Source organism: Anser brachyrhynchus (assembly GCF_964034855.1).
Source record: "Anser brachyrhynchus genome assembly, chromosome: 7".
NCBI classification, from domain to species: Eukaryota; Metazoa; Chordata; class Aves; order Anseriformes; family Anatidae; genus Anser; species Anser brachyrhynchus.
In genome coordinates this window covers 22,839,410-22,863,579 of record NC_137701.1, presented here as the reverse complement: position 1 = coordinate 22,863,579, position 24,170 = coordinate 22,839,410, and the positions used below count along the sequence as shown (strand labels likewise).

Below are 24,170 nucleotides of genomic sequence, written 5' to 3'. Positions count from 1 at the left end.
GGAATACGAAAGAGGGACAAATTACAGCTTTTTATGGGTTTTTAAGAATTAGAAAAGGAAGGAATAGTTTGCTCTCCATATTCACTGTGGTTAGGCCACGAACATGAAATGCAGCAGGAGAGACATCATACGCAATTCAGAAAACTTCCTAAGGAAAGGCTAGTTAAGAACTGGAATGGAAAATTATGGAGTTGCCAAGAACAAACTAGACAATTACCTGTGTGCAGCAACAGATCTACAGTCATGTTACACCAGTAAAAATTAAATATTCTCTTGACCCCATCAAGAATCCCTACGGCCATACATTTTTTTTTCTACATGACAAAACTGAGATTTTCTAATCAAGATTTAAATATATATATATATATATCTTCAGAACTCCAACTTCTATTTTATATTGATAAGGACTCACAGTAAATGCATTACTTACTTGTTTCACTTGTTATGATACTGTGATGAGACCCATATTAAAACATATCAATGTGTTTATTCTCATTACAAAAAAACAGATGGCATAACTTTAGCAAAATATTATGAGGACTTATTAAAACTTACTGAAGTTTACATCTGTTTCAAACTATAACATACAGTAAAAATAGACATTGATAGAATTATTGTGAGGTAAGAAATTGATAAGTTTATCAACTTCTTAGATGAATTTATGAAAACAAGAAGTATAAATGCAAAAATGGAAGAGTCTCTAGAATTAAACAGTAAGACTTGAAGAATTTCTAAGAAAGCATCATTACTTATTGTAACAAACAACAAAGACATGCACTTCTTATATTTCCATGCACCACCACTGTTAAGAAAAAATGTTACCATAGTAACAAGGTCAGGAGTAGCCATTATATATAGCTTTCTCTTTTGACATGGAATTTTGAAATTTTGCTTCCAAATACACCTTTAACATGGTAAGACAAACATGTTACTTAAGAATAATGGGGGCGGGCTGAAATTCCACACTATTCTGAGTGGATCATTTCTACAGGTGATGGCACTTCTCTGGCACAACTTTAGAAACTGCTATTCTAATTATCTTGCTAGCATTAAAACAGGAATGCCCTGCAATTAAACCGTATATCACAGCAATAAGACAAATACATAGTCATGTGCCACTGCTTAAGTAATCACAGTGGAAGAATCCACTTTGTACAGAAACAGTAGAAATACTATACAAATCTATTCCAATAAATAAAAAATCACATTCAAAAATAGCTTGTCACCTTCATTAATATATCTTCACGTTCAAAGAATAAGGAAAAAGGGATAAAGCAGACCTTCTACACCATAAATGAAAGTTATTAGGTTGATAACACTTTCTTGCAATATAACTATAAAAATATTGCCACAACACACATTCATATGTGCACTTAATTGTCTAGAACACTCCAAAGTCAAATGTTAAAACACTACTTTAAGACTACAAGTAATGGAAAACAGTTCAGCATGTTCATATTGTTTTCTCAAATGACAGAATAAAGTCTTTGTTATTGTGTGGTTCACTTGTTTTCCTTATTTGTATTCAATTTTCATTATGAAATCATTATATTAACAGAAGAAGAAATGCTGCTAAGATACTGTCTATTTTAAGATTACAGATATAGGTTATCTGACAGTAATGGACAAAACTGAAGACTTCAAGTGATAGGCAACCTCACATGCCCTTTCAGGAACCAGCTGCTCTTCGAGATAGCACATGTAATTTCCAATTCATCTGTAGTGTTGGTTTTTGTTTTGTTTGTTTTCTTTGAGACTTTTGGTGACTTTGCTTATGTGCAATGGAAGGAAAAAGGTAGGTAAGTTTTAGCAGTTCATTTTGTATTGCTATTAGTACAGATGTGTCTTTAAATTAGTACAGATTTATTTCTTTAAACACTTGTCTCTGTCAAAACACCCGTGTTCCAAAACTATGCAGATATAATGCAAGACTGATATAACCGGCTATATATGAACAAAAATTCACTTTATGGCAAGTGTAAGAATACTTACACCTGTGGACCCAATGTTACTGCCCTCACCATCACAATAACCAGGATAACAATGGTTAAAATCAGAGAAATAAGAGATACCTGTAAAACAGACAACACACAACTTCAGTTGGTAAGCTGCTGAAAGGTTCTCCTCTTAGCAGCACAACTTATTTTCAAAAAAAGAATTGGTAAACAGCTATATTTCTAAATATCACATGTCAAATATTTTTAATTATGAGGCTTGTCCTATACCATCATCCTTTTATTTGTTATTCTTGTTGAATAATTAGCCAATTGCAACTATTCGTCCAACTGTAAGAGATGGTTCCCATTTAAACATTTGTAATCAGTGGTGCTCAGCATTTCAAGATCAGGCCTACAACACTCACTGCTTTAAAAAAAAAAAGATTTCTACTAGCAGTAGATGGAAAAAAAATTTAGTGATTCAGGTAGGGACCAAAGTTCTGCTTAAACTATTCCAAGTTCTCTGATACTTCTTGGGACAGAAGACAGTCTGCACTTCTAAAATATTTAATATGCTCTAGAGTTGGATGGCATTCAAATACATTAGGTCATGACTGGCACTTGTTTTCTAATGGCATAGAGGAAAGTGAACTAAATCAACTGCTATTATGATTTACCTTTCCCAATTTTGCTATGTCACGATATAAAGATAAAGGCAAGGTAAAGATGATGGTGGTAAGAAGAATTATGAAGTGACGATCTGTAAGTATATTATCTGGTCCAACTAAAATCAAAAGAGAAAGAAAATTATTCCTGTAAGAGACTGACATAAGGAATAGATTAGTTGCATTCAAAAGGCTAGCAATAACAAACTTTGATGTTGACCAAGCTTTTATCTCCTTTATTCAAGATAAGAAAGTGAAATAAAGACTAACCATTAACTAACATAGGGGAAGCCATACACGGCATGCATATAATCACCAGAATTCTGCGATTTTAACCTATAGTGCATAACACGTGATATATTATATCAAACTTTGGAAGTGTGGCATTTGAATACATAGGTTAGCATTAATTTCTTTCATCGTGCCTGGGTCAATGTTGGTAGACTGCAAGTAAAACCATGTTTCTTTCTGCTCTTCACTGCTGAGGATTTTTTGACAGTGTTGAGATCAATTACTGTTCTGTTGAAGATACATGAATTCTTAAAGAACAATCCTAAAGTTCATGCTGAGTGGTTCATTTGAGCACCTCTTTTCTTGTTGTCACCTGACTTCCAATTGAAAAATACAGATTACCACATAGAGGCAACAATATAACAACCTCTGCAATCAATGGAATTTTTTTGCATAACTGGTGTTTTTTTCCAAGCCAACAGCAACTTGATATGAAACATCTCACTTTTAGTCAAATTACCATGAATCATGTATTTCAATCAGCTTGCTGAATAATTTTGGCTGGAAAGTGAGTGGCAGTTGACATGAAAAGATGGTGTACAGTTCCTTTATCCTTTGGAACATCATAATGCCTTTCCCCCAGTCTTCACAGGCAGGTGAAATGATGTGACATGCTGTTGGTTCCTCCCATTAAAGAAGTCATATGATTATTAGATATTATTAGATATTATTTCACTATCAACCTGAACAGAGTGTGAGAATTAAAACTGAATCCCACATGTTGCAGGCTTCACCGTCCGAAAATTATAATCTCACTAAGGAAAGCAAACAGTGCGTGCAAAAACTAATTTCCACTTCACTCCAGACTTGCTCTTTTCAGTCTACTTTGCCAGAGAAAAGCGTTTAAGTTTAGCTGGCTTTGTGATGAAAAAGATGACAAACGCACACAAATAGGCTCCACTGATTCCGCTGTGAAAACTTACAGCAGCAGAAGAGTAAGAAGTGCATGAGTTAAGATCTTTAAAAGTTTTTACAGTGAATATCTAACAGAACTGGAAGTTATATATGCAGTTTATGACCAGCTATACAGATATGCTTAAGTAAGAATTAAATCCATTATATCATGTGCAAGTCATTCAGAATTATTCACTGAAGTTTTAGTATTCAAATGTAGCACATTCAAAAATATGACAAAAAACCCATTGCAATCATATCGCTATGAAAGACTTCTATTTGCTTAGTATTTCATTGATGCACTTAGTCTTCACTGACAGAGTCCAACGACCCAAGGACTTATAGGATTTATAGTTTTGAGTTTCTTTTTGTTTAAAAAGTACTCTTACAAACATGATTTAAATTCTTAACTTAATATTTAAGGGTAATTCAGACCCAAAGTAATAGGTAGATATTACTTCAGTCTGACACAGTATAAACCCCAAATACACTGCATTTCTACCTAATAAATCTTTCCCATTCTGAAATTTTAAAATGCATCTTACCTCCAGGAATTCTCAAAAAAACTTTAGTTAAAGTGTCTCCAGTTATTATGTTGTAACTAATCATAGCTTAAAGAAAATAAAAATTTGTTAGTACAAATAAAATAGAGAACATTTGATAAATATTTAAATACATGTATTCTGTAGACCTCAGGATTATGTCACTATCCCTCTTGTACGAATTCTAGCTAGCACCTAACAACTTTTAAGATTCAGGCTTAAAACAGATGTTTTAAGTCTCCTTTATTTATTTTAAAAATGTACTACCTGCGAAAGAATCCAATCAGATAAGCAAGGACACTGTGCTGTTTTCTCACATAAACTTAATTCAGAAGGGACTAAAAAAGGCTTTTAGAATTGCCTTGTTCATTTCCAACTTCAATTTTTTGTCAGTTTATTTTCAAACTCCTGTTTCAATTTAGTTATGTTCCTGCGTTAATAAAATAATCAGTCCTGGAATCAAATGCACAGGACCTCCTAGCTCATGTAGAAGTCTGAAATCTTTCAACCAGAAGAAAGGAGAAAAGATGAAGATAGCAAATATGGACTTCCATTCCTTCCTCTCATTAATAAGAGCTGTGACTTTAATACTCATATTTCATTTGTATCTTATTCTACACTGGAAGTACGTGTGCATATACACTATATATGGAAACAAATTCAAGCACGTACATTTGCAAAACTAGTTCCAAGGTAGGAACTGAAATCTCTACAATTCTTTTCCACATTCTCTCTGAAGTAATAATTACACTCTTAAGTCAATGGTAATGAATCAATATTTTCATAGGTAATTCATACTTTCAGTTTAAAGAATGAAGCTTGATAAAGCAATTCATATGAAGGTGCAAAGCTGTTGCCCACAGTAACACTAACCTGACTCCCTTAAAAATCTTGTCTACCTAAAATGACTTTAAAATGACTTCAGATTGATTAATCCCAAAGGGAAAATTTTGCTCTGGGACTCTGTAGCCACCAAATCCAGTCTCTTGGTATCCTTACCTCCTGCAGTCCTGTATGAAACAGTGCATATCAGATTCCTCATTCTAGAAGTCTCCCCTCTTTTTATTTCTCATAGCTACTTTTGTCGTTAATTTTTAAGTGTGTGATCCCAGATTTCTGTGTTATTACATTTCACTTCATTTCTATTATTCTGGTCCTCAGATTCATTGAATTCTTTTCCAGTCATTCTTCACTACTCAACAATTATTTATTTAAGGAAAGAGGCATATACAGTTTACTCTTTACAGAGTCCTTAATATTTAAGAAGTGAAAGAATAAGGTAACATGGAAAAGCTTATTATTTATAAAAAATGAAAATTTATATTTTATGTGATCTTACCAATAAATGGATATAAAAATTGAAGAGTTGAAAGAATTAGATAACCTATAAGACCATATGTTTTTCTGACCAGCTCTTGATAGGTGTTGGTACTAGACAGATTTCCTCCTTTTATCAGTAATATAATGGAATAATCTGTTAAAAAATAAAATTTTTAAAGACAGCATGAACCAACTAGCAGGTACTGTTCTTTTCTACTCCTTAAAAAAAAAAAGTCTGTAAGGGAAAACTGCAGCATTGGGAAAAACAGTAATGAGAAATCTTTTCAGAAAGAATTTAAATCCACCAATATCTGGAGCTGTAGGCTCATATGGTAAGGGAATTCCACTTTTCCCAATAAGGGAAAGCAGAAACAGACTCATTTTAATTAGTATCCAGTATAGTTCAAGGGAAAACTGTCAAAAGCACCAAAAATGGAAAATTAATTAACAACACAGAGGTATATAAACTAAATGTAATGTTTGGTTATATCCTCTTAGAGGCTAAAACATGAAGAATGTCAGTGTCAATTTATCTTGAAAACCACAGATGGAACCACTCTCTTGTATGAAGCAATATGCCTTGAGACAGAGCTGATGTCACAGATGGAATTACTCTGAGACAGAACCCCAACCTTTTATGAAGAACAGTATAAAATGTTGCTGTTATTTGAAACTATCCTTTAGCAATCATTTGAGCACCATGGGATTTTCCAGTCTGGATTAGTTATAGCGCAGAATTTATTACCTTAGAGTAGATGTCTTGACAGATAGTAGCTAGACCTCGTCTATTCCTCATCTGGCTTTCACTTAGCTTGTAATCTATGCTGCGATAGGAACAGTTCCTTTCTGTGAACAGTATCAGTGTTTATTATCTTCTAGGAATGACTAAAGTTATGAAACTTTCAGTCTTTACAATTTCTTTTGGAAGGTAAATCAATGATTTTTTGATGAATAATATTAAAATATTCAAAATCATAGTACACCCAGAGAGTTTAATTCTGCGGTACATTTGAGTAATATACTATCCACTCAAGGATCAGTGTCTTAGATGAAAAACGGCAGACTAAAACAGGTGATTATGAGACACAAATAAGAGCTATTCTTCCAAATGTCACCATGACCTAGTCCAAGAAACTAGGCCTCATCAAATAAAAGGCACACAAAAAGCAGCTTTATATGTTGTACAGTATAATTCTCTACTTTTACTAATCTGCTCAGGGGATTGGTGAGGTGAGAAAAAATTCCTCATTTTTATTAAGTCACAAACATGATTAAGCTATCATGAAGCTCAAAGTCATCTAAACTTTGCAAGACTGATTTTCACTTCACAACAAACTGCTTTTACAGTACCTGTGATATAGGCAACTCCAAACAGAAGAAGTACGCCTAAGGGAAAACCAGCTTCTTTCATTGAATATGGCAACCCTGTAAGCAAGAAAACAATGTTTTTGAATGTTTACAAATATTTATTTGTGATGACCAAAATAATGAAATATTCAGATTAAAATAAATTCTTTCAATATTCCAAATTGGACCATCACGCTTAATCGATGTGATTATTTTTAGTAGACCAAGGGCTGCTTAGCCACAAAGCTGAGTCAGCACCTGCTCAACCAGTACTCCGGTCATTATGGCAAAAGAGGCTGAAGGGTACTTACTACAGTGAGACCTGATCTCAGCTGAAAACACTGGATTTTCACATAATAAAAGAAAAAAGTAGAAAAAAATCTTCAGCAACAGCACCAGAAAATAAGAAGACAGCATTTTTTTCTCTACACTGAGTAGTCATGCATGTATAAACAAGGCTGAATAATAAAAAAAATACACTTACCTATAATGCCTGATCCTATGATGGAGTTGATAATGTTAAATCCAGCCGATGCCAGATTACTGTTTCCTCCTTTATTCCTGGACTTACTAACCAGAGCTGTTTGGTCATCTGTTTCTATCTGTTTCAAGAAGACAATGAAGGAATTAAAGATAGGTGAGAACAAGGATTATACATTTAATATAGCTGATTCAAAAAAAAAAAAAAAAGCTTTCATAGACTCAGATTTGTAGAGGTATTTTGATAATTAAATCTTTTTTTTTTTCCCCAGTGAGAAATCAAAGGGGTGTTAAACATATAATTCCTTTATAAGCCTGACCAATAATCTTCTGTAATTAATTCTTCTCTGAAAAAATGTAAGTGGAAGAACAGAGATCTATATAAACTGAGAGGTAGGCTGTTAGAGAGCTTTTTAGTCATGATTAATATTTCTGCCTTTGGAACAAGCAGTTTTGAAAATATTTTGGCTAATCTGACTGGTCAGTAAAAACAGGCCCCTGAGCCAAGGGGAACAAAATCAATTTCAAGTTACTAGTAAAGTATGCCAACACCTGGTGATGTTTGAATTTAAGGTTTTACCCAGAATTTTCAATATTTCTATGTCTTTGAATGGTTTAGTGCGTTATGACTAGAGAATGACATTGGCTAGCCTCACAAGGTTTCTGTGGAAAAGTCTGGTACAAAGTAGAGTTTGAGGCACACATTTGTAGCTAGTGGCTTCAATGATTTACGTTCTATCTTAAAAAAATAAAAATAAATCTCCTTACAAGCATGTTGTGGTCCTCTATTTATTCACCATTTACTGCCAGAGAACTTTTTAGAATCTTTCATTAGAATGCTAGTATTTGAAATGAAGTCATATAATTAAAAAAGGAACATGCATTCAATGAAGAAAATGTCTGCTTTTTTTTTTTTTTTCTACAGAAGAAAAACATCGTATACTTACCATGAAAATAAAGTCACTATTTCATGGATGCAGGAGCCTATTTAACGTATATAGCAGCTAAGTGCAAATTCAGATGCTTGCTACTAACACTCCTGGAAAAAAAACTAAAAAACTGATAAATCCAAATAGTCTGTAGCCAGTGGTATAAGATGACATGTGTAAGAGTATCTCAAGGAGGGTTAGTTATTTAATTGGAACCTTTAATCCTTTAGCAATAGTAACATAAGAATAGTAGTACTGCAAATATTGCCTGGTATCCCCTTTGTGGTAGTAATCAATGGAAGGTGCACAGAAAGAGTATCTTGTCCCAGCTTTCAACATTTTGTGTATCCTGGTCTTCCTGAGCCAGGCATGTTCTTGTTGTGTTATATTCCTCAATGGATTGCTCCTTTTTTAAGTTTTGCCCTTTTTTAAAGCCATATAAATTTTTTAGCAGCTTTTATATGGCTTTAAAGCCATATAAATTTTTTTTTGCCCTTTTTTAAAGCCATATAAATTTTTTAGCAGCTCCACTGTCCTGTGGCCACAAGCTCCATGTCTTAAGTGTGCATCGTATGTAGAGACAGATACTCTTCTTTGTTCTGAATCTGCCACTAGATATATCCACTTGGTGCCACAAAAATATTTACATCATCACAGAAAGACCAACCATAATTTCCTAGTTATCCTCTCCACACTATAGCTAGTTTTAGAGTTAACATCCTTCCCCTGCTCTTTCTGTTGTAGAATTACGACTGGTCCATTTTAGTTCACCACTGATTCGTGCAGCAGGAGCATCACTGTTATTCTCTCATGAAACTTTAACGCCTTTTGCACAGCACATGTGGAATTGTACTGAACAGAAGAGTCTGTTTCCCTCATTTCAGTCATTACTAGAAAATGAACACAACGCTTGCTGTACATCTCACAGATTCTTTCATGAGTCTTGCCCCCCACCACACAGATGGACTCTTGGTGGGGCTTCCCCAGAGAGCAGCAGAACCAGCTGCAGACACAGCACAGCTGGGGTCACAGTGATGGCAATGGACCCACCAGGACACCAGGTGCTTGAGCTCTGGAGCGAGACGCTATTACAGCTGTGTCAAGTGGTCACGGTTCTGCTCTCTTACATGAATAAGACCCATCCGCTAGCTTTCTTTTTTCTTAACTCCGTTTCGTACTTAGGACTCAGTTCTTTCTCACATGAGGTAGAGGAGAATTCAACCGAGGTGAGAAATCCACAGCCACTGTCAGTGCCCTCCGGGGAGGCATGTAACAGCAAAAGCGGCCGCGACCCCCCCCAGGCGCCCCACGACGAGGGGCTGAGGGAGACGAGAAGAGAACGCCCTCTCACCTCACCTCACCTCACCCTCCCCGGCGCCACTGGGCTCACCTGCGGGGCAGCGGCCGCCGGCAGCTCCGGCCCGCCACGCTCCATCGCCGGGGGGACGCGGTGCCTTCTTCACGTTGCCGCCGAGCTGCTGCAGTTCGCCACCGCTCCCTGAGCCCTCCCAGAGCCCGGGAGAGGCAGGGACGGGCGAGTCCTCCCCCTCCTCCCGGGGCCGTGGGGCAGCCTGTGGGGGGGCGGTGCGGGCTCCCCTCAGGCGGCCGCCTACCACCGCTCCGAGTGGCGTAGAGCCCCTCAGCCTGACTCCTGCCCGCAGACCCAGCAGGAGGGCCCTCCTTCAGCGCCTCCTCAATTTGAAACGCGGCCCAGAAAGTAAGCTCCTCTCCCTTGAACTTAGGACACTCCAAGTTCGCAATTTCTTACATATTTTTTTAACCCTGAATGCATATATAGAGCTTTCTGTGTAGGGTGCGTAGCTGAAAGCAGCTCCACTGTCAAAGCTGTTTTTTTGTATGTAGTTTTCAATATAAGGGTTATTTACTAGGTCCTGCTGCTGTATTCATTATTTTTTCTCCTCAGGTGAGGTAAGTTTCTTGAAAGAATGCTAAGTCAGCAAAAGGAGGGTAAGCCAGGTACAGAATGTACTGGGGTCACAGGCTGACCCCTAATTAAAAGAGGTAAAATTACTGGTCTGAAAACTCAGAATCTCTAATTACCTCACTTATTGTGAGCTGAGACCAGGCAGCCTCCAGATGAAACATATTTTGTCAGCATTCAGAAAACAAAAACAAAAAAAACACAAACGTGTATCTTAAGCAAAAGCATATATGAAGTAGTAAACAACAATAAGAAGTAATTACAGATATTCATTAATTCTGTGAAGAATTACTGGAGGCAAAATATAGCTCATGAGGGTCAAAAAATAAATTTGGGAATTTACGGCAATGACTGCAGAGCCCCATCAACAGAATTTGGATGCAAGATTTTAAACGATTAAATCATTAAGTTAAAAAACACTGAGAACAACTATAAAACATGCACTACATATCAGCAGAAAACAGAGCATGCTAATTTGCTTTATACAGTCTTAAGAACACATATTTAATAATGTTTTGCTAGGGCGAGTTGCAGTGGTTAAAGGAGTGCATCTGCTGTGCATCAGTCATTTTGTCCTTAAAGATTCTATGATGCATGTGATTTAATGTGAAGAACAAAATGAACATAAAGAGCGTATATGACATTTTTGTTCAATAGCTTAAGCACATTAGCTTCAGTTCCTTCAAAAGAAATCTCTAATCAACTGCATGACAAGTTACAATCTGACATGTATTCTTGTGTGACCAGTCAGATGACATGACTCAGCAGAGAAAATTTTAGAGGCCTAAGGTACAAAGAAAGTTCCTGTGATTTAGTAGCAATGCTTTTTTTTTTTTTTCTTCTTTTTTTTCTCCCTTGGTCTTTACAAAGAATTCTGTGTTTAAACAAGGAAAGAAGCTGAAGCTGTTTTAAGGCAGACTGTAATAAAGCCTTATAAATATGGTAGGTTTTTATGATGCTGTTCAGCCAGACTCTGTATGTTTGTTAAGTAATGTAGCAACTTCCACACAAAGCCTTTTTATCCAACACCCACATGCTGTACAATAGTCCTTCTGAGTTTGGTGATTTTATTTTAATTCCAGTTTGGAGTATGCATTTATTACCTCAGAAAATAATTTCTGTTTTGTGCAAATGCTTTCTCCTGTTTCTCCCTGTTGTTAATCAGATACATTCCTCAGGCATTTATTTGGTGCCAATTAAGTCGAGGTCCTACCACGCAGCTCTTAATGTGTGAGGGGACCAATGCCCAAGTGTGACACCCACTTTTTAAGAGTCCCAGAGTTTCAGTTATATCAGTCATATTGGCATGATTTGGAGAAATATTTGTCAACTTGCAAGCTTTCATTCAGCATATTAGCAGTGAATTAGGGAAAGGAATTGTTTTTTCCACAGTTAATGGTGTAGAGGGTCTTTTTCCTGTGCTATGAGACTAGTCTCTGGTCACTTGGATTGCTCTGTGCTTTGTTGTTGTGCTTTGGGATGTGCTTATTGTATGAAAAGCTTAATACTAGCTTTTGTCTTCACAATGAGAGTAAAAGTTCACTGTGAAAAATTACTGGATTCACCAGAAGTCCATAATCCGATGTTTGCATTATGTTCTTTAGGACCTTGCTGCAGGACATTTTGCACAACTGTTTACCCCGTGGTTGTGGAGGGCCGTGCTCTGAAGGATGCCAGCATACCTAAACCACAAGCGCAGGGTACTTATCTAAAAAAGAAGGCATCTTCCATACAGAAGCACACAAGAAAGTTGTGTCCAAAGAGACGGGATCATACACCTTCAAGTTAAATGTGAAAACACATAAAGGTGAGCTAAAAAATGAGATAGGGGAGCAACCAGCAAAAAGGAATATTAATAATACTGATGTTTATAAGCAGAAACCCTGCAAGAGAATCCTTAAGACCTACGTAGAATCGAGGTTTGGGATGGGGAGAGAGAGGGGAGAAAGAACAATCATGATAAAGACATAACAGAAAAAGGTTTTTTTTTTATTTTTATTTTTTCCACTGGGGAGTATTTTTTGAAAGATTTCCATGGCAGAGCTCTTTCCATATGGAAGACAAGGCAGAGAATATGCCTCAAACTGAATTATCATAGAGCGAATGGAAAAGATAAGTAATAATGATTTGAAATTATGAAATGTAGTCATCTTGGAATCCTAAATTAATTTGTACCCCAGGGACAGCAAGTGGTGAGCTTCTGCTTAATAAGAGTGGTACTAACTGGTATTGGAAAATGGCCAAGATGGCTGCCTAAAAAGACTCCAGGAATGATGCAGGAAACTACATACCAGTATGCCTGACATCTCCACTGGGCAAAGTAGTAGAAACAGCTATCAATGATAGGATGCGATGCCATTGAGCTTTGTTGGCAGAGCTTTGTGGAGAAGCCTGAATTGCTACAGCTTTTGCTTTAGTAATATTACTACTTGAGGTCTAAATTTTTAAATGTCAATAAAAATAGTCATTCATAAGCATTAAATGTATTAAAGCAAGAAAGGCATTAATAAACAGAGAAAACTGAATACTCTTAAGTTGCTTGTGTACTCCAAGGATGTGCTGTAGATCATCTGAAAATATAAGAGAGAAAATGTAAGAAAGAAAAATCAGACACAAAGCTGGCATAGAAAAAGCAAAGCCATGTGATGAGAATTGACAAACATAACAGGAAATGAAATTTCTCTTTCATCTCTTGCTTTAAATGAATGACTGAATTAAAAGTAAGAGCTTTTTTTTTTTTTTTTTTTTGTAGGGAGTGATTGTTATAATGATACTTTAATGTCAAACTCATTTATCCTTCCTGAAAAGGTTGGTGACCTTTTACTTTTTAGTAGTGTCATTGTCCATGAGTCAAACATATTTAAAAAAGAGCTGCTGTTCTTAACACTAAGTTAATTTAGATACCTAATAGTGTGCTACTACAAGTGATTATGGACCACTGTTAAAAAAGATTTTGCTGGGAAATGAGCCTTTGTGATGTGTCCAAGCAAAATGGAATGAAAATTGTCCCTCTTAATGAGACACCCGTACAAAAAGGCTCAGAACTAACAGGGAACATGACCTCCTCATCCTCCAGGTGTAAGCAGACTGCTTGTTTTGCCCGGTTGACTAGCTTAAACACTGAGCACCTGGTCTCTTGGAGCATTAGCAGTTTAAAGTTTTAGAGAAAGTACTTAAAAGAATTATTGTTTGAGGAAAACATTTATGTGCTCTCTTAAAAGTTCTAATCTGGCCCTCATGTGAACCTGTAGTTTTTGTGAAGTTAGTGGACAAACATCTGAGCTGGAATCTGCCTGTAAAGCTTTTCCTCTCCTTGAGTTATAGCTTCTATAATCAATCTGTTTTGGTGAAATATAGGAAAGACCTTAAAACAGAGGTAAAATGTCTTGTGTAGGCAGCATTGGTAATTTTTGGTTAATGGTTCTCATTGTTGGTATTGGGTCTTCAGACTTCTGTGATAATAGAAATTTTCTACGTGAGGTATAGCACGACCTGCACTGTTGTAGTCAAACCAAGTGTCTGGAGGGGGGAAAACATCTCAAGAACTACAACAGGATCTGCTTTACTTGTTAGCTGTGGCAAAATACTGTTCATTTAATTTAAATGATGTACAAGTTTTACATACTATGTCATGTGGTAAGTTTGAAAGGGAAACTCACCATTTCTTTCCATCTCGTTAAAGTCATAGCATCTGTAGCTGGGAAAAGTAAGGGCAGAGATGCATGTTTGGCTGGCACATATTTTTGTATAAAGGATGTTTTTGTTAAGTGGGTGAAACTTCTTTGTTGTGTGCATAGTTTTGATTTATGCTGAATATAATGGCAGCACAGTTACCAGCTAGTTAGCTTAATTCCTTTCGTTCTCTTTCTGAACTGGCAGTATGCAACTGCTGGTATTCTGCTGGATGTTTTTGCTTTGCTGGCAACATGAAGTGAAGTATGACGCTGCAGCCTTTACTATTGTATTCCTCCAGTGCCTTAACAGATCCTGTACAAAAATAAAATCTGTTGCTTTGATCAGCATTTACTTACTTTTATTTACAAAGGATTGAAATTGGCGTTACTGTATTAATTTCTGTTACTAGCTTTGGCCCCATCTTTCTATGCCTTAATTTTTAATGTCTTCAAAACAAATACTAAGTGACTACATGATTCCCTTGCATTTCAGGGAATATCTCTTCTGTGTTTTCTGAAATGAATTGTAAACTGAATGTATACTTGTAGTAGCTTAAACTGATGCCTTCAATATGATGAACTGTGGTCTCATTTGGAAAACTAAGGTCACTTTACTCAGTATTTTTCTTCTAGTTAAGAAGACAATGTGCTTTAAGAATACCCATTTTTCTTATATGTTGACATATATCTCTCTTGCTTCCCTAGTACACAATATTCATTATTAGCTAATATTTTAAATTCCACTTTGCAGAAACTAGTGTTTTTTACTCATGTAGCTATATACTCATCAAGCTCCTTCCTGAGCTGTGTCGTGATGTGCTCATCCAGCAGGGGTTAAGGAGAATTATGCTCCTTAATACGTGATTATGCATCGCCGCAGTCTTCCAAGCTTCTGCAAATTCCCGTTGAAAGACTGTATTGTCAAGATAGAAAGGCTTTAATGTTAAATGTCAGCAGTTCGTAAACGACGTGCTTTGCCCTTCAGACACTAGGGGGCAATGTTTGACTTCTTTTAGTTGTGTACTGCAAAGGGCTAACGAACCTCTCCAGCCTATCGACATGTGTAACTTAGTGTAGGTGGTAGCTGATAAGAGCTGAAATCAGTGTCAGGATTCTCGCTTACTTCAGTTATTGCTTATACAGGCCCTACAGGATTTTTTATTTTTATTTTTTATTTATTTATTTATTTTTTTAGCAAGCACAAAGGCAATTGAAAACAAAAGGTGAAAAGAGCACCTGAACTCAGAATCAATTGAGGGTACTTTTAACATCCTCAAAAGGATTTGTCAAAGATGGAAATAAAAATAAAGTGATGCTGTTCCAATACTTTTTTTTTCTTTTAATAGCAAGTGGCACGTTATAAGTACATGACAAAAATGAGGTACAGTAAGTGTTAATTGTGTCAGGCGTTAGTCAAACTCCTTTTGTTAGCTTGTTCATAACAATCTTACTAACTTTGCGCGCCTTACAGCTGTTCGTCCGTTTCTGAGTCTTAATCATTTGCAAGCTCATCTTTCTCTTTGTTTCTGTGCAGAGGGCAAGGAGATGGCAAATCTGATGAAGAAAGTTGGTGTTTGAGTCAAGCCAAGTAAGTATTTACAGAGTAAAACGTTGCAAGTGCAAGATACATTATAGTTTATTTACGATGTATGAAGTTATTGAACATTTTTACTGTACTTTTGGAAACTGTTAACGCCACATAAGTTTTTGTTTGTTATTTTAAAATCTGTCTTATAGATAGAATATTAACAATTAAACCTTGGGCACAGTGAAGTCAATGGTGTAACTTCTAAAAGCTTTGATATTGTATGAATATAGTATAAGACATAATCAGTTACATGCACCAGCAGGATGTAAGGGATTCTTTTACTACACTTGTGTGTTTTGGTTACTTGTATATCTGATGGAGTTGTTTGTATCTGTAAAGTCCCATAGTAAGTTCTACAGTAATGCAAGTTTGGAGGGGGTTAGTAAGTAAAAAGACTGTGTTTTGAGAGAGAGAACAGTTAGCTTTTGTTTTGCAGAAGGGCTAGCAAGGGGAAGGAGGAAAGATGGAGAAAAGTAGAAATGGACTGTGGGAAGTGATGGTTTTGAAATGGTAGGACAAAAATAAGTAGGAGGCAGTTGGGCTTGTCAAATGTTATTTTTCTAATGACTTCCCTGCAATTTAGTTTCTCTTTTGATTGTGTTTGCAGCCTCTCAGATTTTTCTTTCAGAAGTATTTTCTGATTTGCCACTCATAAAGTTTTATCTTGGTTAGGTGACTAAGTGCTTCCCAATCACCGTTCAATTTGTAATCATATCTGATTGCATATTTTAACCCTAAACGAGTACATTTCATTGTGAAAGGCAACCAAGAACTTTATGGAAACTTTTCTTAATTTTATTTTAAATTGGTGTTGAAGAGCTGCATGCAAATATGTTTTCCTTATTTTTTTCATTATTATAAATAAGGAGAAGTAAAGAAAGGAAGGCTCTGAGCAGAAAGTAAGAAAAAAGTCTAGCAAATTTCCAATGTGTTGTTAATATGTAGATTTTAACTTCAGTGAAATATTACATCCTTTCTAAAGAATCTATGGTACATAATCCAAGGGATTTGGTAGACATAGAGCAATGTTTTGTCACACATACTCCTACTGCTGTGTATGGGCTCCATATACTGGAATACAGAGATTTTCTATTACCAGTAGGATGTGGATGTGCCTTACAAGTCTCTCTGCATAAAAGACAGATGGTATCAGTGACATCTTAGTGCTGTCTCCTGCTTCAAAATAGACTTGCAGTCAATTAATTCAGACTAGGAGTGAATTAAATTTAATTGTTGGATTTAAGTTAATATTTAGTATTTTTAACTTTTACAACTTTTTAATTTGTTAATATTTGACAGAATGAATCCTGACCCATGACTGGGGCTCCTAGCCATTGGGGTAGTGTGATGAATTAGATCAAATCAAAAAGTTGTGTTTAGCATTCCACATAATTAGCCTTTTGGAACAGAAGTAAAAATACATAGCAATATTTCCCAAAACTCTGAAAGAATTAGGAGGGAGACAGATTGTATTTTCAGGCAGATATTCCTGATTTCAGCATAATCTTCTCACATGATGTTGAACACGAAGTACAGTTTCTCTGTGCATGAATTCCCTACCACTAAAATGATGAAAATAATATTTTCCATCTTACAGAACTGTTGTGATGAAAGTTCTTTTAATGTTTTCCCTTAGATATTAATGTGATGGATACTATAGAAATTACTATAGGAAAACAAAAACAATCTGTTAGCTTTAGTTGGATTTGGGGAAAAGAAAAGTCTATTTTAAGTAAGAAATTACAGAACAAATTCCCTTACAGCTGTCAGCTGAATTTATTTCACTTTTGATCCATTTGTAGAGTGACTTATGTAGGAAGAAATCTGAGAGAAGTTAAAGTTGCTAATGTGGAGCCTGCATGAAGTTGCTAAAAAGGAAAGCTATGTAGGAAGAGCCTATAATTTTCATTCCTATCTTTGGACTTGGATTAATGCCCAGAATAGTGACAAATACAACGTCACTAGGAAAGACTAAGAATAATCTCCATTGGTAATAACAACTAACTAAAGCAAAAGATAACTATAAAATTATAACAAAGTATTTGCTAACAAAAGCAATATTTTTCTTTTTTTGTTTTCTATCTTCAGTACAGATAACTGGAAAGAGAGACTTTTTAACACTCAAAATAGTAATTCCAATGAAGGGCGAAAGGAAATGTTGATAACAGTGCGTCCACGTGCACTGTGTAACCATATGCATGGTTATAGAATTATAGAATCATTAAGGTTGGAAAAGACCTTCAAGATCATCTGGTCCAACCATCACCCTACTGCAGTGTCACCCACTAAACCATGTCCCTACGCACGAGGTCCAACCTTTCCTTGAACACCACCAGGGATGGTGATGCCACCCTGGGCAACCCATTATTTCTAGTGTATGTATCTATATTCAGTAGACACATTCAGCTGAAGGCATTATAAAATATCTCCCTTTCAAGTCCAAAACCATACTTTCTGTAGGCGAATTATTAAGAGAAGCACATTTTTGAAGAGGTTGGCATATAAGATGCATAATTTACCCGAGAACATCTTTTTGATAGAAGTGGATGCAGCATATAGTATGATAGTTGTATTTGTCCCCTCTCTATCATTCAATCTTCTTTGTGTAAAAAAATAAAAATAAAAAATTGCATACACTCTGGCTTAAACATTCAGTACTTTCCTGCATGTTTTAGTCCAATACTACCATGATTTCCCTTCAGAAGCCTGTGACTTTACCCTCTCATTCTCAAGAAACTCTGCCATACCTGCTCCCACATTTCTGCCTTCCTTCCTCTGAAAGAACTGTCAACTTACACTGTCAGGTTCAAATTTAGTGAAAAATACTCATTTTTCCATATGAAGGTAAAAGAAAATGTGATTATACCACATAAGCAACAGGCTACCTCACAGCGGAACAGAAAAACTCCTTGTGCTAAGTTGATGATATGCTTGGATAAAGTGGGTAATGGACTTTTTCTGACTGTCTTTATAGCCTGATGGAACAGTAGTAGTCCCAGTAGTTCTTACCTCTTTTATTCAAAATTTGAATAATTCTTTATCTCTGTTTTGGGGTTAAACTATTTGTAATAGTAAGACGCGGTGGCTGTGACTGTCTTTTGGAAGGCTTTAAGAAAGTGAGGCTCTGGTGAAAGACTGACGAAAGGTGGGCCAAATTGTGGGAAATGGTCATATTTTGTAATGAGTGTAAGTGATTTTTTAAAGGCTTTTTGAACACCATTGTATATATGGAAAAGGGAAGTAGGTCATACCAGCTAGCTCTGTGCATGGAACAAGGTGTTGCTATAGTACTGTATGAAGAAAAGCTTCCCATGTATGTTGTGATATTGGTTGTCTTGGTTGTCTTAAGGTGTTTTGATGTATTTCGGGGTTGGGGGGGGTGGGGGTTTGTGTGTGTGTGTGTGTTTGCTTATAGCGCTTCTGAAGCATGGTCAGTCTAAAAGGAATGTAGAACTGTAAGCACTTCACTGCTAATACTGGCCAAAAAAAAGGAGGGGGGGGGGGGAATCCAGAAAGAAGATAAGGGTTTTGAACAGTATATGTATTTTCTTTGTTGAATGGATAATTTGCTTATAATGATCCTAGCTTTAACTACCAATGTCACTTCAATATTCTCTGACCTGATGACTTTCTGCACTTCTGAAAACAGATACCTGTGCTAGGAAAGGGATAAATGATAAATGATAGAGGATGGAGGGTGTAGCCAGGTTGGATCTATACTGAAAGACCAGTTGTCTTGACTGAATCCGGTTCATGCTTAGTATAACAAATGGCAGTCTTATAACAACCATTGGTTAATTTTGTGAAAGTATGCTAATACAAACATGTATATAAAGTTAGATACATTCTCTTTTCAAGTAGTTGCATATCCTGCACCTGACTTTTTTTTATAGTAATACAAAATTTCATACTGACTAATAAATCAATTTAATTTGCTATAAAGGTTTTCACAATCTTCTATTTGGAGTGCTCCCTAATGTGGGCATGGAGAGAGATTTGAGCAAAATATTGTAAATACAAAAACTTTAACATAGAAAGTAGCATTTACGTTTAAGGAATAGTGTGTATTATGTGATAAAATATTTTAGACAATTCACTTATTTGCCACGATTTTGCAGATAAAGATGTGGTATTATTTAAGGAAAAACCATATATGTATGTATACATATACTTCAGAAATCATCTGCATATTAATATCAGTGCTTTATAGGTACTTGTCTTATACTAACTGGCAGAGAGATCTACTTCTGGGCTGAACAACTGTGGTAACTCAAACTAGTGATATCGCTGGGGATGTAAAGAAATATTTTAAATATTAACTGGTATGAAATATCTTGTTGAAGCTTCTTGTTGACACACATTATTTAACAACAACAATAACAAGAGTCTGTTTGCAAGCAGAAGTAGGAACGTGATGATACAGCTGAGCAAAATACAGTTCTCTATATTGTGTGGTTGCCAAGGATATAAACCTATCAGTGATATTTCATTTTAGGAGTTCAGAGACTGAATAATAGCTCTGTGACTAACTATTAATGATATGGAGTGGAAAAAGAAACACTGTTGGGTAACAGAAGGTAGAATCATTTTACTATATGCAGCGATGAACATTACCTTGCACAAACAGTACAGCCTCGAAGTACGGTGGGTGGAGGTGCAGCTGGGTGGGAGGCAGAAAAGGGGACTGAGAGAATATGATTTATGTGTGAGAAACACAGTCTTGGAAATAAATTTTAACATTAGAAGTTTAACACTAGAGATGCTGGAGGCTGGACTTGGAGTTTTCAGACACTCCCTGCTTTCAGTTTTGGATTAATGGCATTGTTAGTGCCACAGCAACCGTTTGTGACATTGCAGAAAGGACTGCAGCTAGAGTTTCCATTGTTAGATATGCATATGGATTGCTGCCGTTGTAGTTTTATCTACCGAATGTGATCTTCCATCAGTTTCTTCCTTTTTTTCCGTACTACTTATTTTCACTACTTTGCATAACATATTCAAATAAGTGTGCAATTTGTATAACTGAAAATTAGTTAAATGACCTCGGACAGACTTTCCAAATGTTTATTTCTTGACAGAGCAGTAGAGATATTATTATACATGTTTTTAAATATTTTAAGTTATTGGTATTACCTTAAAAATGATTATAAGATTGCAAATGTCTGCATGGTCCAGGTAACGTCCTGCAGGTTTATAGTAGTTTGCCAGATTTGGTTCAGAAGTACACTAATGTGGACACAATCATCTTAGGCAGGATAAGCCTAGATCTGCTTAAACTAAGAAACACACGTTGCTGTGAAGAAGTTGCATACGTTGATTCCTGTTACAGCCAAGAGGTGGGACTACATGAGTTATGGTAGATTATTTCCATTAAAAAAAAAAAACAATCTAAATACTTATTTTTCATGATTATCCAATAGCAATTATTATTGAACCATAATATGGTGTTAAAAGCCACCTTGACTTTTTTGTTTCCTGTCAGTTTTATATGCTAAATTAGTATTTAGTCATCCTGATGTACAGCAGCTGTTCAGCAGAGAACAGTTGCAGTTCTTCTAAATCTAGCTTTCTTGTTGCATCCTGCAGCAGCAGCAAATTAAGACCAAGGAATTCTTTCTCGTGCATGCAGCTGCTATGTCACTCCCCTTCCATTGTGTATCTCCATATGGAAGAAAACGCATACTATTGGAAAAATTAGTCTTGAGCTACTGCATTACCAGACTGGCTCACAAGAGTGCAGTGTAGGGGTAGGTGAAAGGATGTTGCAGTCAAGAATTAAAACATAACTGATACAGTAAGTCTAATTTTAGGCATGAGTCTTGACGGTTTCTTCATAAATAATAAACAGATTTTAAAACGATCTCAGTTGGCATTATACATGAGAAATGTTCTTTTCAGTGTTATTTTTACCTGTCTTCAATACATTTGTGTTTATATATTTGTATGATCTTTAGTGTAAATTCTTTCCTTTTTTTCTTCACAAATATTTCAGTCACAATTTCCATTGATATTTTGCATCCTATTTGGGTGTTTTAATACATTCCACAGCATTACATTTTTAATTTATGTTTAATAACATAAACAAGAAGAAATTACTGAAGATAAACATAATCTACAAAGCAAATGTCTAACATGATACATTTTAAAAAACACTTTCTTGAGGACTTTGCTTTGAATAGCAGTTTCTGACAATTTTATTTCATTTAAAATGACAGCAGCTTTTGTACATACAGCATTTTAGAGGTGTTAAGTCATTTAATGAAGTACTGCAACACATCTACTACATACAGAGCTATAAATACTCTGAGTGGGTAGAGAAGAACACCCAGCTAGATACATGTGCAAAATGCATGCTTCAGTATTGATCAAATCACTTAACAGCTATAAATAGCAAACAGACAAGGAATTGATTTATACAATATGTGTCTAGTTATTAGGTAACCTTCGCTCCAAAGGTGTAGCTCACTTGCTACTTTTATTCTTACTCAGATTGCATATATTGGACTCAACTAAATGAAATTATCCATTCTTTGAACTAGATGAAGCCAAAGAAAGACCTGTTGAGCAGTTCATCCTTGGTATCAGAACTCTGCTCAGTACTGATGAAGCTGACCTGGCATAATCCATTTGCTGAGTTTCGTCCCTGCTGAGCTGCCTGACAACACTCAAGGCATGGAAGATTTAAAAGAAATCTTTTTACAAGGATGTTTTCTGGCTTGTTACTTTTCTCCCTCACATCCCCAACCCAAAGGGCCAATGAATGGTGTTGGCGACTATTGCTTTTTTTTTTTTAAATGAGCTTACATTTTAATCTATTTGGTTTAAAGAGCCTTTGATGGTGTTGAAACTCCAGTGACATAGGCCTTGATGAGAACCTAGACTTATGTGCAGAAAATCTTACTACCAGAAATCTGGTCTACGTATCACTGACTTCAAGAATTCCTCTTGATAAAGGTCTTAAAGTAAAAGGCATTAGTGACTACGCATGAACTAAATGAATGAAAATGTGGGATTATGAATAGTAAGATTCTTTGGTCTCATGGCAAGGGTTCTGTATATAGTCCGAATCAACAAGCATGTTTGCCACATGCTTTGCTGCCAGTTCTGTGGAAAAAGTGGTTCGAGACCAAATTTAACAGCACCTTTGTTTTCAGAAGGAAATGGTCTTACAATTTTGGCTTCTTGTTGTGATACTAATATCAAAAAGAAAATCCATCTTAATCACTTTATATAGTACACTAAAAGCAATGTTTTAGCCTTTAATATGCTGTCCTAACAATTTGTGAGGTTTTTGTTGCCGAGCACCTTCTCTCTGCTTCCAGATTTGTATATCTTTATGGAGACCTAGTTCTGTCAAAAATGAAGTGGTGATAAAATATACATAGAATCGTTAATAGTAAAAAGATAACAGTCTGAAAACATCCTTAGATATTAGTGTCACATATTGAGGACACAGCGACTTAAACCTGTCTTTAGATGGTCAGTTTTAAACACCTGTGGCTTTAGGCTTTGTAGTACTCAGACTTTCTCTCCATTTTGCTGCAGAAGTTTCTTTTGGTTGCAGGTGGCCAAATACAAAAGCTATAACTCAAGTTATTTAATTGATAATGTATGTGTTAATGTTTATGGAATTTGTTGAATAAAGAAAAGTTAAAAATTACGTATTTGAAGCAAAAAAGCCAAAATTCTTAATTGCTGGAGAATAATGTTATAGCAGAAAGTCCACTTGGAGGCAAATCACTAGGGGCGTACCTCATGGGTCAATGCTGCAGCCAGTATTATTCAGCCTCTTCATTAATGTCTTGGATGATGGGACAGTGCAGGAAATTTACAGATAATATGGCAATGGAAGGAGTGACTAATACACCATGTGGTTGTGCTGCAATTCAGAGGGACCTGGACAGACTGGAGGATTGGGTAGAGAGGAATCTCATGATTTTCAACAAAGGACAATGCCAAGTCCTGCCAGCATGTGCTGGGGGCCAACCAGGTGGAAAGTATCTCTGCAGAGAAGGCTGTTGGGGTCCTAGTGGCCAATAAGTTCATCCTGAGCCAACAATGCAACCTCACAGCAAAGAAGGCCAACAGCATCCTGGACTGCATTAAGAGTACTGCCAGCAGGTCAAGGCAGTTGATCCTCTTTATACTCAGCATTGGTGAGGTGATATCTGGAGTGCCATGTCTACTGTGGGTTTCTTAGTATGAGAAAGGTATGGACTTAGTGGGGTGAGTCCAGAGAAGGGCCACAAAGGTGATGAAGGGCCTGAAGCATGAGGAGAGACTGAGAAAACAGACTGTTCAGCTTGGAGAAAAGGAGGCTCAGGGGAGACCTTTCATGCCCAAAGAAGGGCAACACAGGGAACTGGGATTATTTAGCTTGGAGAAAGGAAGGCTCAGGGGAGACCTTATTGTACCGACAATTACCTTTAAAGAGGTTGTAGTGAGGTGGGGATTGGGCTCTTCTCCTACACACCAATTGTTAAGATGAGGGGAAATAGCCTCAAGTTGTGCCAGGGGAGATTTAGGTTGGATATGAGGAGAAATTTCTTTATTGAAAGGGT

The 24,170-nt window shown here is 36.3% G+C and overlaps 1 protein-coding gene across 1 annotated transcript in view; it reads right to left on the bottom strand.

The window, feature by feature from the left end:
- COBLL1 (cordon-bleu WH2 repeat protein like 1) overlaps positions 1-10,145 on the bottom strand; it is a 127,484-nt gene extending 117,339 nt beyond the window's left edge. Inside the window, exons 1-6 of the mRNA XM_080601169.1 lie at positions 9,796-10,145; positions 7,481-7,598; positions 7,000-7,074; positions 5,669-5,803; positions 4,333-4,398; positions 2,615-2,721 (exon numbers count right to left, since the gene is read on the bottom strand). Coding sequence (XP_080457295.1) covers positions 2,615-2,721; positions 4,333-4,398; positions 5,669-5,803; positions 7,000-7,074; positions 7,481-7,598; positions 9,796-9,840 — 546 coding nt within the window. The 5' untranslated portion in view covers positions 9,841-10,145. The remainder of the gene's footprint in view (positions 1-2,614; positions 2,722-4,332; positions 4,399-5,668; positions 5,804-6,999; positions 7,075-7,480; positions 7,599-9,795) is intronic.
- Between the last annotated feature and the right edge of the window lie 14,025 nt (positions 10,146-24,170).